The sequence below is a fragment of the Bombus bifarius genome, unplaced genomic scaffold (genome assembly GCF_011952205.1).
Source record: "Bombus bifarius isolate JDL3187 unplaced genomic scaffold, Bbif_JDL3187 scf7180000007987, whole genome shotgun sequence".
Lineage (NCBI taxonomy): Eukaryota > Metazoa > Arthropoda > Insecta > Hymenoptera > Apidae > Bombus > Bombus bifarius.
The window spans coordinates 1377073-1389793 of record NW_022884369.1 but is presented as its reverse complement, the minus strand read 5'-3'; the positions used below and the strand labels follow the sequence as shown (position 1 = coordinate 1389793).

The 12721-nt window shown below is 31.3% G+C and overlaps 4 protein-coding genes across 5 annotated transcripts; 2 read left to right on the top strand and 2 right to left on the bottom strand.

The window, feature by feature from the left end:
• The first annotated feature begins 129 nt into the window (after positions 1–129).
• Positions 130–1700, top strand: LOC117205283 (carbohydrate sulfotransferase 11-like). Its single transcript, XM_033443523.1, has 5 exons — positions 130–523; positions 609–805; positions 878–997; positions 1068–1211; positions 1282–1700. Exons 1-5 carry the CDS (start codon positions 215–217, stop codon positions 1676–1678), a joined length of 1167 nt encoding a protein of 388 aa, XP_033299414.1. The 5' UTR covers positions 130–214; the 3' UTR covers positions 1679–1700.
• A 349-nt stretch (positions 1701–2049) lies between these two features.
• Positions 2050–4881, bottom strand: LOC117205280 (SUMO-activating enzyme subunit 2). Its single transcript, XM_033443517.1, has 8 exons — positions 4661–4881; positions 4278–4432; positions 3921–4208; positions 3777–3844; positions 3488–3706; positions 3157–3414; positions 2497–3083; positions 2050–2418 (listed from the first exon to the last, which is right to left on the bottom strand). The coding sequence occupies exons 1-8, from the start codon at positions 4802–4804 to the stop codon at positions 2137–2139; spliced, it is 2001 nt and encodes a 666-aa protein (XP_033299408.1). The 5' UTR covers positions 4805–4881; the 3' UTR covers positions 2050–2136.
• A 105-nt stretch (positions 4882–4986) lies between these two features.
• On the top strand, positions 4987–6720 carry LOC117205284. The gene is made up of 4 exons (XM_033443524.1): positions 4987–5252; positions 5358–5826; positions 5894–6526; positions 6589–6720. The coding sequence occupies exons 1-3, from the start codon at positions 5219–5221 to the stop codon at positions 6408–6410; spliced, it is 1020 nt and encodes a 339-aa protein (XP_033299415.1). The 5' UTR covers positions 4987–5218; the 3' UTR covers positions 6411–6526; positions 6589–6720.
• Positions 6721–6754: 34 nt separating this feature from the next.
• On the bottom strand, positions 6755–8219 carry LOC117205286 (phosducin-like protein). Of its 2 annotated transcripts, none has more exons than XM_033443526.1 (4): positions 8090–8219; positions 7574–7862; positions 7081–7495; positions 6755–7009 (listed from the first exon to the last, which is right to left on the bottom strand). In XM_033443526.1, exons 2-4 carry the CDS (start codon positions 7778–7780, stop codon positions 6777–6779), a joined length of 855 nt encoding a protein of 284 aa, XP_033299417.1. In that variant the 5' UTR covers positions 7781–7862; positions 8090–8219; the 3' UTR covers positions 6755–6776. The 2 variants fall into 2 exon arrangements, with proteins under 2 accessions (XP_033299417.1, XP_033299416.1); XM_033443525.1 differs by having other exon boundaries at positions 7960–8196.
• Between the last annotated feature and the right edge of the window lie 4502 nt (positions 8220–12721).

Sequence of the window (12721 nt, the reverse complement as noted above, 5' to 3'; positions counted from 1 at the left end):
ATTTACTGATTTATATAGTATGTTTTTGACGTTATTTCGTAGTAAAGATTTTAAAAAAATTAATTGATTTTGCCTCTTTTTCACCTTTTCAACAACATCACGTTCAATCTTTTCTTCATCATTATGCAGGAATAATGGAACTAAGAGATAAGTTTTATCTTTTATTCCACTTCCACAGGCAATTCATGGACGGATGTTTTAATGTTGGCAGTTGATGACTGTCACAATAATCTATTCAGTTTTAATTATGTCACTTCAAATACAATTTGTAAAATGCATGCTATGTGTTATTTTATACATTGCAGTTTGCTTTTTTTTATTAAAAATAAAACAGGGTACTTACTTAACACAATATCCAGTTTCGTTGTTTTTAGTAAAGTATAATCAAACAAAGAAAGAATGTTCTGTAGTTTCTCAATCAGTTAATAAAATAAAAAATCTCAATCAGGTAATAAAACCAATCAATTTAGAAATAGAACTTTTAGAACATGATGAAATGAAAGGAGAATTAATAAATTTACAGGTAAGCAATTAGACGTTTATACTACTTGAATATAGTACATAAAATATATATGTGTGTATACCACCAGTATTTTTTTTTTAAATAGGAATGTGCAATTATTCTGCAACAAATTTCGAATGTATGTATGAAATATAATTTAAAAACTCCTTTGATAAAAAGGCATTTTTTATATAATGCAGAACATAAATCAATGTACTGTTGGATTCGCAAAGTAGCTTCAACAAGTTTTACAAAATTATTTGCAGATATGAAAAATCGTCCACCCACGCGAAGCTATTATAAGTACTTATAGTTTTTATTAATTATTTGTACAAATAATTTTTTCAATTACTTTAACTTGTAAATTATTTATAGAGATGTAGACATTTTATCACCACGAACATTAAAGGAATTGCAACTTTTATCAAATGATACAAAAATATTTAAACTTCTTGTCGTACGAGATCCTTTTCAAAGGCTTGTGTCATCATATAGGTATATATATAATTTTCAGTATTTCGTGCATAATTAATTATTAAATAACATTATATCTTTTTACTTTTAGAGATCGAATAGCAGATAATTCAAAACATACTGCACAAGCTTGGATTTATACAGAAAAGATATTCCGTTTTACAAGACCTCAATTGTTTCATTCGAATACAACAACTGGTAATTTTCAAGAAAAAGTATTTACATCTGATAAAAGGTATAATGATTATAAAAATATCTTTATTCAATTGTTAATAGATTTTAACACATACTTATCTTTTGTGAAGGTTAAAGATAGTACCAACTTTTAAAGAATTTTTGGAGTGGCTTTTACAAACCTCTGAAAAAGATGATGTTCATTGGACTCAATACTATTCACACTGTGCTGTATGCGACGTACGATATAATTATGTCCTAAAGTTAGATGATTATACATATGGACAAATTAATTATGTGTTCTCTAAATTTGGTCTGGATAAAAATAAGGCATATTTTCCTATGTTAGGGGAAACGCAGGGTGGACACACAAACTTTGACATTACATGCAAATATTTCGCAAATTTGACACAAGATATAGTTTTAAAATTGTACGAAAAATATAAAATTGATTTTGAAATGTACAATTACAATATTAATCGGTATATAAATTGTGCAAAGAAAAGATTCGTTGAAAAAAAACCATAATTTAATAGAGAAATACAATATTTTGTAGTAGGAAAAATGTATTTATTTTTTGTTGGTATAAAAATGCATTCCATACTTATAATCCATGAAATTAGATACTACAAACATAGCACTATGTATTTTTATAAATATCTGTAAAAATTAAAATACATATTCAAAAATAATTTCAGTAAAATTACTATTATACATATGTCACTTGTTCCTGTACTGTATCATCATATGTACTATGAACTTATTTACTAATGATTGTATTTTTATTTATGAATTATATTAACAAAATTATATGAAAATTTAGATTGCAAAATAAACCACATAAGAGAATTACTGGAACTGATATGTATGTACACTTTTTGTACAAACATATGTTTCTATATAAATTTAATTGATTAGTGTATTGATTGCAAAAAAAAACGTAATTTGTCAACTTTTTATGAGGTGTATCAATGTATTTCACTTACTCACTGCGTAGTTGCAGCTATTTGTATGTTATCATCATGTACAATTAAACAATCATCATCTTCTGAATTCTTATGTATTTTAAAATTTGATTTTGCTTTATCAGTATCATTATTTATATCACTTTCAATAATAGAAATATCATCATCCACATCATTAACTTCCAATTTTCGTTTCTTTGAAGATACATTTTCGTCAGGAGTTGCAGTTTTACGTTTCTTTGCCATATCTGATGAAACAGCCTCAGTTTTAGCCAACATTACATTATCATCAGATGTCTCCACCTGAGTAAAATTTTTAGTTTATATATATATATTTTTAAATTTCTAAACATTAATATGTGCATATATTATTTTACTTACCTGGCCATTTGAAGTAGATGGTTTCACTAAATCATTATCTTCTTTAGGTTTAAGATCCTGTTCTTTGGCTAAAATTACGAAATCAGGACTATCACCTTTTAAACTTGGTCGTTCTCTATAGACTATTGTTACAGTTAATGAATAATTTTGTTGGAAATCATCGATTTTAAGAATGGTACCATCTTTAATTCCTAATTCCTCTAGGAATTTATTATTATTGTCTTCTGTTTCCCCTTCCTCACTGCTAATAACAACAGTACCAGTACCATCTATTATAACATCTGGAGCAATCATGTTTAACCTATTTTTTAATACTACTTCATCAAGTTCCTTGATTGTTGTTTTTGATGTATCGATTTCTAATATGGCCTGTGGTGTAGGTGCACAAACATAACATTTTGGATTTGGTGGATTAACATTTTTTTCTGGTACCAATAATTGATTTCGATGATTCATTTTTGAACGTAAATATACAGATTTACATGCTTTTAAATTATTCTCGAGAATTCGGAATGCATGGAGAACAACTAAGCCAGCAACTATTGCGTTTGTAGTTGCGATTGCAGGAATTATATTCCCTGCCATTGCTGTAGAATATTAATGAAGTTAGAAAGATTTATAACTTTTTCCTATCATAGTAACTAATAATTATTTTCCTACATTTTATATCAAATCTTGTCTTCTGAGGTATACCAAAAATGTAAGCTCTTATATTGGCACATGCAGCAACAAAATCCATTGAACTTTGGTCATCTTTATCCCAAACCAAATGGTTATTTGGTGATTTTTCTTGTAAATTTTTCAAATTACTGCTTAAATTTTTGATTGATTCAGCAAACACTGCTCCACATTTGGAAATACTCCAACGTTGTTGATCTTTTAAGCCAGGTTCATTAACTTCTTTACTGCATCCTGGTACTATATTATAAATATTTTAATAAATACACAAATTTTTAGTCAAATAGGAACTGAAAGCAATTATTTTACAGACCTCCATCTGGTAATTCTTTCCAACTTAAAGGAATAGGTGGTCTTCTTTTCTTCCATAAATTATCCATACTTAGTAAATATTTTATATCATCATGAAATAACTTTGTAAATAATTTCTCTGAATCATAATTACACGATTGTGCCCATACTTTAGTTGATATTCTATCAACATTTCCTTTTTCATTTGATTCTGAATTTAAAGCACCTTGGCCTGCAGAATCTGTAACACACAATTTCTATATGTGCATATTACTTAAACAATTTATAATAAGTTTAAATATTACTATTACCTGATGCTTCTGGGTCAGCAGTATCTGGAGAAACATCTTGATCAGGATCTTCTTCACCAAATAACTGACTATATAAAATTTAAGAGTACTTTCTTTATTGTTTTATATTCTTTTTTTAAGAGAAATATTAATTTAAAGTCTTACTTGAATAAATGTTTTGCCCATACTATGCAATGAATTGGCTCACTAGGTGTATTACGTATTGTACAACCAGGGAAAGTTTTTTGCGCAGCTTTTGGTGTGCATTCATAACACTGACTCAATCCTTTTTTTATAAGTTCTACTTGACCCTCATAACCAGCTGTACCAGATTCAATTAATGGTACATCTGCTGCTAAACACATTCTATTTACATGATTCCTAGCTGCTCTGTTATCAAGTGCATTCATAACTAATGTGAACTTTTTAAAGAATGATACTCCATAATCAGAACTGTGAATGTAAAAATACATAATAATATTATAAGATATAATATTATTTTAATAATATAAAAAAACTTACCTTGTAATACTGTCATGGTAATGAACTATTTTTGCATCAGGATTAAACGTTAGTGCTGTTTCCCTTGCAACATCAGCTTTTGATTTTCCCACGTGTTTCTTTTGAAATAAAAATTGTCTATTTAAGTTGCTAACATCAATTGTATCTAAATCAATCTGAAAATAAAATTATACGTTGATTAGATGTTAAAAAATAATCTTTTTACTATTTTAACAATAATGATTTCAATAACTTTCTTTGTAAAATCATAGTATCAATATGGTACATTGCAACAATATAAATGCCGGTTTCAAAGTTTGGCCAAGAATGAATAACAGCAAAGGAGGGAAAAATGCGTAGGTTAGAAAGTTATTACATGTTTTGATAAATATTAGCATACTTACAATATCAATATTGACAAACCCTGTCATAACTAGATTTTTTAATATCTCACATCCAATTCCACCAGCACCCACAATAAGCACTTTACTTTGAAGTATTGCATTTTGTAAATTTTCAGTGAATACTCCATTAATGTTGGCCGCCATTTTTCAGGTTAAACACAACGACTCATACAAATGGTGAAACGTCGTCTATGGCTATAAACGTACTAAGCTACTAACGTAGATATAACATGACACATACATGCAACCTTTCTGTATAGATATATATAAAGAGGAATATATATAAATGTATATTATTTGTTGAGTTTTTTAAATGTTATAGTTGTATTGAAGCATAATTACTTAACTCTAATAAATAAAATAAATATTTTATTTTTAATTTTATTTATTTTAACACCGCACGAAAATTATTTAAATATAGTTACGATGTAGGGAATTTACAAAAGTATGAGTACACATTCTTCTCTATTAGTTTGATAATTTTTTCAACCGTTTGAATTTGAAAGACTTTCCAAAACAATCGTAGTAATTAGTTAGGAGTTATAAGAAGTTGACAATATGAATAGTTCTGGCGATTTAAGTCAGATCTCTGGTATGTAAATTGTTGTCTAATTAAAATCTTTGAAATTGAGCATAATATAATTGTATAATAGGAAAAGATTTATAATATAGCAGAACAAATTTCATTTATTTTTAGATATTTCCCGAATTTCTCGTTTGAATTGTAGTCGAATATTTGGTAGAATAGATTCATTGCAAAACTTATTTGAACAACAATGTAGTTTGAGTTACAATACAAGCAGAAATACTACAAATCAAGAATCTAACCATTTAGAAAAAACTATAAAATGTCTTGCTTCATGCGAAGATAGCATAGGAGAACATGTAAAAAGCAAAGTAATTTTAGAATGCATAAAAGAGGCATCAATGAATGTAAATGGGATATTGTCTGATGATGTTGCTTTTAAACTAAAAGGATTACTTTCAATTCATGAGCTTAACAAATATATGCATTTGCCATCTACATCAAAAAATATACAAGAGGAGTTATGTATTTTGGGAATCACAGATTTGCCAAAATTTGATCTTAGTTATGAAGAAATACTAGACATTAAATATTGTGTGGAAACACTGCTACGAGAGAAGATACATGAATTTATATTAAGGTTTATCATTGTTTAAAATTTATTACATTTAAAAGAGTAAATCTAATAATGTTATGTTATATTTTAGATATGAACAATTAGGAGGAAACCTGAAGGAAACTCTAAGATCAATTGATGGCAATATGCGTAAAAAAATGTTTGAACCTCATGAAATACAAATATTCCAATGGAAAGATAAAATTGAAGAATTATGTGCTCAATATGAAGCAGATATTATGAAATGTAAGGCTTTGATGAATAAATGGAATACCTTAAAATACAAAGATGTAAGTAAACTTTATTTGGAAAAAGCAGAACACATATTATTGCAAGCGCAAGTTGCAGAAGTGCAAGCAAAGATTACAAAGTTGTCATGTATTATAAAAATGTATAAGGAGACCCCAATAACGATTGATGCATTCAGAACATTAAATGTAGCCATAGATAAGAAATTATTTGCAATACTGAGTGAAATTAAAGAGAAGGAAAACTTGAAAAAACAATATGAGAAGTTACAAAACACAGAATATAATGAAATCTTAAAAACTTATCTACATTTTTGCAAAGCTATCGAGAAAAAAAAACAATTATTAGAAAAACTTTAAGTTATTTGCCCAAAAGAAAATCAATTTTGAATGTATTTCTATATAAATTTATATCTTGTATAAAAATGAATATAAATATATATACTGTTTATGTGTACTTTCTGATATCACATAATATATATATATAAATTTATATATATATATGTATATATATATGTATATATGTATGTATATGTATATATATATAAATTTATTTCTACCCATAAAAGGTATTATTTTCAGACATTTTCATTTCTATTACATTTAAATAATATTTATTACAACTCTTTAAGTTGTGTTACCTAGGAGTAAATAGATAAGAACTGTTAAATTTATTAAATTGTATTAGGAAGAACATATTCAGAATTATGAAAAAGTTTGTTTCATTTATTCACTGTCTGATAAGGCATGTTCATCATGTGAAGTGATAAGAGGTACACAATTTTTATCAGCAAGCATCCCATGTTCAATTAAAAAGGCTTCAACATCAGAGGCATAAAAATCTACTCCTAAATAATCTGTTACATGAACAAAATTTCCTATAACTTGAGCAGCTTTATAAACTAACAAAGCTGGAACTCCTTCTTTCTTAAAATGTTTACTGAGTCCAGCTACTGAACCTGTAACAAAAGTAATGTTATATATCATAATTTTGGTGATGTAAAAGCAAATAAATGTTTCAAGTACAAACCTAAAATTTTACAGAATTTCACAAAGGGATAGTTCTCTGCGACGGATATTAAACAACCATTCATAGCCTCACAGCCAGGAACATTAGGTTCATAAATATGAACAACAATTGTCACTGATTTGTCTTCATTGTCGATTGCTTCTAAAAATTGATCAGCTGTTTCCAAATTAATTACTCTACGAAAACAAAGTTTTTCAGTTCTTGCAAGCATCTCTTTCATCCTTTGTTTTTGATATTGTAGAAGAAATTCATCGGTTAATAATTCAGCGAGATCAGGATCAGTTTGCATAATTTTCTCTTTTTCTTCATCTAAAGAGCTACGACATGTTAGACTGAGTTTCTTTATTAATTGAAGTCTTTCTTTTTCTTGTTCATCTCTTTTTTCTGCTTGCAGTTGTTTATATCGTTGCCAATCCTTAAAATACGATTAAAACATATTGAAATATACATTATAGTTCCAAATTTTCATTAAATATCGCAATCACAATCTTACTTTTATGACACCCTTGGGACCTGTATTGCTGGAAGTGCCATCCCATTCTGAAAACGATGGTTCTATGGAATCCGTAATGATTTGTGAATATTTTTCATCTTCTGTCTCTTTGTCAGAGTCTGCAGAATCATTTTCTTCGTCTTCGCTGGAGCTACTACAATAATAGTGCAACTTTTCGCCTAAAATCTTATCTTCCAAAGTTGACATGTTTAATTATATCGTTGTGAAAATAATTTACACTATTTATTTTACTGATATTTCACTTGAGTATTGTGATAATGGAGAAACCCTACAATGTTTATGTCATAAAGTTGTTTATTGCTTAATACAAGTTTGTGTAAATAACATTAAAATACTATGTAGACAAATATATATTTTAAATTTACCTAACATTACATCTCAATCTTATACTTATTATACAAGCAACACGAAGTGATTATAAATAAAACTATATTATTTAAGTCTGAATAGACAAGAATATTGGCTTCGAAATGTCAATATTCGTAATTAACTTACGAAGACGCCGTAGATATGTAAGAAGTAAAAACACAGACGAGATATAATATAGACCTGATATTCAATGCTGTTTCATGTTCCACATTTTAGGGATTGCCAAGTCGATAGTAAGAAGTTATCTAATTTACTGGCTTATGCACTTTAATATCAAAATACATCGATAGATGGAGTTCATACCTAATGTCGTGTTCCACCAGGTAACGTTACACAAAATTAAATTTACCAAGCAAAACAGCAAATTTAGTTTCTTTTGTTCTCACTAGAGGATATTACTTATACGATAGCGTGGTGAATTGCACCGTTTTTGAGTGCTCATAAATCGCGCGCAATTATTACGTTTTGTGAATTGTAGGTGAATTTGTTAGAGTAATGATTGTTACATAGCGTGATTATTTGCGAAACATGGTGAAGAACGAAAATTTCGTAATAGAACTCGGTATTCGTTCGTCGTAACGTAAATCCACGGTTTCCAATAACAAGGGGACAAAGCAAAGAGAAGAGCAAGGTTATACGAACGCTTTTTTTCTTCGTCAATTGGTAATGTACGATTTTTATGTTCAAAAAGCCAAAATTTATATCTTGAGCCTTCCTATGCATTACTTATATTCATTCTATATACATATATTCTATTATATATAAATATATCTGCATTACAATGTATATTTCATTAATTCATACATATTAGTAACAGTTACATATTGTCATTACAAACTAACGTATACATACTTATAAGAAGTGGTGTACTCTGTTATACCTGATAAGTAATAAATCTTCAAACCATTTCCAACGAAGGTCTCAAAATATAAAACTTTGACCATTCTATCATAAAGGTTATATGTATAAAAATATATTTTTAGCTCTAGTTAACGCTATGTGTATACCTATACATATATAGATATACACCTAAATCAAGTCACAAGATAAAATATATATTTATGGTTAACGTATGATAATAATCCATTTAAACAAACACATAGTTTTGTAATCAATAAGAGTTCAAACAGAACATTGATTAATATACAGTGACTCCCGAACATAACTATTGGAATATTTAATATGCATACTTTTATTAAGTAATTCAATTTTACAACTATAGCATATTTCGCAGAGATTACAAAATTAGTTAAACAGTCAGTTATCCATTATATTAATAAGTTCCAATATTCAATGAGACTATCTTTGCCATTAATTATGTTTCAGACCATTATTCAAGCCGTACACTAATTTCTTTCTAATTTTATGTCTTGTAAGTTGCCTTCTAACTTCTGTATTTTATTCTGTAAACGCATGTAAGATGTAAACACATTTTGAGTCGTGTCTCGATACGACGTTAATGAAGTTTCACAAATGTTTCATATAATACACGCGATATTATACATACAATTTTTCTGTGATCAGTATTCATATACATTCGTGAGCAACTGTATGTATTTCTATGGTTCGAAAAACGTTTCATAAGCTCTTTCGTGAACTCATGGTCCAGACTGCGTCTTGCACGCGGCGCGGCGCTGCGACTTGTCGCGCGGTTTCGCGTCTCCGTAGCTTTATTACCGTAATCCCGTGGCGTCGATAAGCCCATTACCGCGTGTCTCTACCGATGTCTGGTAATGTATGCGCCGGAACGTAATAAAAATCGACTTACACGAGCGACTGGCTAGCCTCCTAGCCAAGCTTTCCGCGTAGGGGACGCGTGTGTACCAACGCCGGCTTCTATCGGGCGGCACGCTTTTAGGTGTCGCTAAAACTTTAATCAAAGTCAGATTAGCCACGAAGGGACGACACCGTGCCACGGTGGCTGGGCTCGGGAGGGGGTGGGAAGGGGGCCGGGCGTTTTATTAAACGGGACTTGATTAGGGGTTGCCAAGATCCTTTCAGAGTTTGTTTTCGACTGGTTTCCAGGGAGCCGCTTTCATTACGCCCGGTTTCGCATAATTGACGCGATCGTTCGCTAGGGGAAAAAGTTGGCCACTCTATCACCGGCTCGCGTCTTCTATTGTCACGCCGGAAATTAGAGATTATTCATCTTTTTTCTTGTATCCTTTGGCGTCTTTGTCGTGTCTTTTGTTTATAGCTTTGTCTTGAATTTATTACTGTTTCAGAAAAAATCGTTTACTTTGCATGGCTTCCTAGCAATATTAATTACGTTTCCAAATACGTAGAATACTTGATAGATCGGAAATTGAAAGAATTTTTAGATTCTGGACTGATTAACACTAGTATGATAACGATCTCCTAAAAGCAAAGCGATTAAGGGATAACTTGGCGTGAAATACATTTGGGCGTCAGCATAGGATGATCGAAAGTGATATAGTCTTTTGGTAATCCCTGTAATCCCGGGAGTATAGCTCCGTGGTCGTTTCCCCAGGCAAACCGTCGAACGCGAGCCCCACACACTGCGATGTTTGTATTCTCCCCGTGGTAATAATCGGTTTCGATCATTCTTCGAGCGTGATGATCCTTCCTCTGCGACTTCTTCTGTCCACCTATTAAATTCATGACAATACCATATCTCTTCTTAAATGGAAAATAATAAACCGACATAAACTTTTCCTTACTCAGTTAAAAACTTCACCAAAATAGACATTTTTTTACTTTAATACGATATATCAAACAGTAGTCGCGTATTTTCGTAAAATTAGATTCAAAATTTAACATACGCTATGTTAGGTATTCATCGTTGTTTGATAGAAATAAGTTTCGAACTTCGAAACTATAGAATTCGATTTAGGATATAACGCACTGACTGCTCGATGCTTATCGTCGTTTCGGTGTTAATAGATGCAAAGAGAAATTTCTAGAGGGATTTATCTCTGGGAAGATTTATTTAAATACGTTAGTTTCGACAAAATTTCGTCGATTCGAAATTTAACACGCGCCCTGGCCGATATTGGTGGTCGTTTGAAAGGAGAACGCCAAAAGAAAAATCTCGAGAAGGTGTACGTACGTATTCACAAAGGAGACGAATGTCACGGGGGGCGGGGGAGAGTTGGCGTAACCGCGCAATAACAACCCTCGGCGAAGTTGGGGCAGAGGTTGACGCAGTGCTGGCGGTGTTTACGTCGCAGGGTCTCCACGCTCGACTCCGCCTTCCGTCCCCGTTCCTCCGGCTTAACGCTAATGAATCTGATTTGCATCTGATCCCGACCGATCTTCGATCCTCCCCTCGACCGATCCGCTGCCGGATTATTTAAGGATGCTGCCGTGCGTCGTACGCGTCTGTGATTAATTACGCGATATCTGTTCCGGACTACGTACCGTTTCCGGCTCGAACGAGGCCCGCTATCGGTGATTTTGCCGGTTTACTTGTTTCTTCTACTGTTGATAGTGTCAAATATTGGATAACGTCGAATATTAACGCTAGGGCTACCGACGCGTCGTACTAGCCGCGACGACTAACGTACAACATTTAAATCGGAAAAATTAGAAACAACAATAAAAGCTTGTGATTCTAATGAATTTTTTGTAAACTAGCTAGCTACGGAAGTAGACTTTTTAATCTTGCAAATGTAATTTTTCTGTTTCATTTCTTTTTGTTGTTTATTGTACGTTATATGAGTTTTGCGATTATGTTTGACAATATAACCACTGTTGGCGCGCAATATAGCGTGTGTTACAGTCATCAGAAAAGTTAACGCATTTGCTCAAAGTTAGATAGTTTACGCCGGGATTGAACCTATCTTTGAAAGAAAACATGGAAAATTGGAAAGTTCTCATTTAGGAGAAAAGATTTACTCTCGTCGACAGATAAGTTGTTTAAAAAAGTATTATGAGTAAATAATCGAGTAGAAGTTTGCGGTTCTATTCCTGCCGCGGTTTATAACAAATTGAAAGAACTTTGTCGTAAATAGATCAATCAATTAGTTTTTCGGTTATCGCGCACGCTAGTTTAAAAAATTATTAAACGCGGCAGATTAGAAGGTTACTAAACTGAAGGCGAGGAGAAAAGATAAAAACGAATTACGTTTGTACTTCAAGACTATATTTACATTCCAAAAAATTCTGTATAACTAGTAGTTAGTTTAAAAAAAAGAATCATAAAAATCATTCGCTTCTATTGCCGTAATTAGAGAATCACCGCTTAATCGAAAGATATACGAAAGAATACTTTTCAGTTGTCAAATCTCCGAATACGTACCGTAAATCTATAAAATTTCTATTACTTGTAAACCAGAGTTTAGTTATTTTTCCTGCTATGCGAGTATTTTAAGGAAGTAATATTTTAATGTTCGGTGTAAACGGATTTGTGTAACAGCTGGTAAAAATGAGATTGCAAAGAAAATAAGAATGGATGTTTTCGAGATCGCTTTGCAAACGCTAATAAATCGCCAGTGTCAGGTAGAATAAACGATTTTTATTCAGGGAACGGGTCAGTGATCCCCGGGTGTTTCTACGGATGAGTATCGTGTCCAGAGAGTAAATCGTTTCCGTAACAAAGCATCGGTTATTTGACATTTTACAAACGATGCCGCTTTATACGAATTTGTCCGCTAACGTGGAAAAATAATCGGGAATATAGACGAAGTTTTTTACGTATGAAAGGAAGGTAGACAACGCGTCGATTGAATCGAGAATCCTTTCGTAGAGGCTGCAGCTCGTTAAGCGTTGAGTTACGAGGGAATAATTAGATAAAAG

Bases quoted from the DNA above. Each gene is read 5' to 3' on its own strand.
- LOC117205280 (XM_033443517.1), bottom strand. From the start codon at position 4,804: ATGGCGGCCAACATTAATGGAGTATTCACTGAAAATTTACAAAATGCA. The intron at 3,845-3,920 runs GTAAGACTTTAA...AATTTTATATAG, and splicing joins TGGGCAAAACATTTATTCAA to TCAGTTATTTGGTGAAGAAG. The intron at 3,415-3,487 runs GTCTGTAAAATA...TTTATAATATAG, and splicing joins GAAAGAATTACCAGATGGAG to TACCAGGATGCAGTAAAGAA.
- LOC117205284 (XM_033443524.1), top strand. From the start codon at position 5,219: ATGAATAGTTCTGGCGATTTAAGTCAGATCTCTG. The intron at 5,253-5,357 runs GTATGTAAATTG...ATTTATTTTTAG, and splicing joins CGATTTAAGTCAGATCTCTG to ATATTTCCCGAATTTCTCGT. The intron at 5,827-5,893 runs GTTTATCATTGT...GTTATATTTTAG, and splicing joins ATACATGAATTTATATTAAG to ATATGAACAATTAGGAGGAA.
- LOC117205283 (XM_033443523.1), top strand. From the start codon at position 215: ATGACTGTCACAATAATCTATTCAGTTTTAATTATGTCACTTCAAATA. The intron at 998-1,067 runs GTATATATATAA...TTTTACTTTTAG, and splicing joins AGGCTTGTGTCATCATATAG to AGATCGAATAGCAGATAATT. The intron at 1,212-1,281 runs GTATAATGATTA...TCTTTTGTGAAG, and splicing joins GTATTTACATCTGATAAAAG to GTTAAAGATAGTACCAACTT.
- LOC117205286 (XM_033443526.1), bottom strand. From the start codon at position 7,780: ATGTCAACTTTGGAAGATAAGATTTTAGGCGAAAAGTTGCACTATTAT. The intron at 7,496-7,573 runs GTAAGATTGTGA...TCGTATTTTAAG, and splicing joins GTCCCAAGGGTGTCATAAAA to GATTGGCAACGATATAAACA. The intron at 7,010-7,080 runs GTTTGTACTTGA...CTTTTGTTACAG, and splicing joins GAAATTCTGTAAAATTTTAG to GTTCAGTAGCTGGACTCAGT.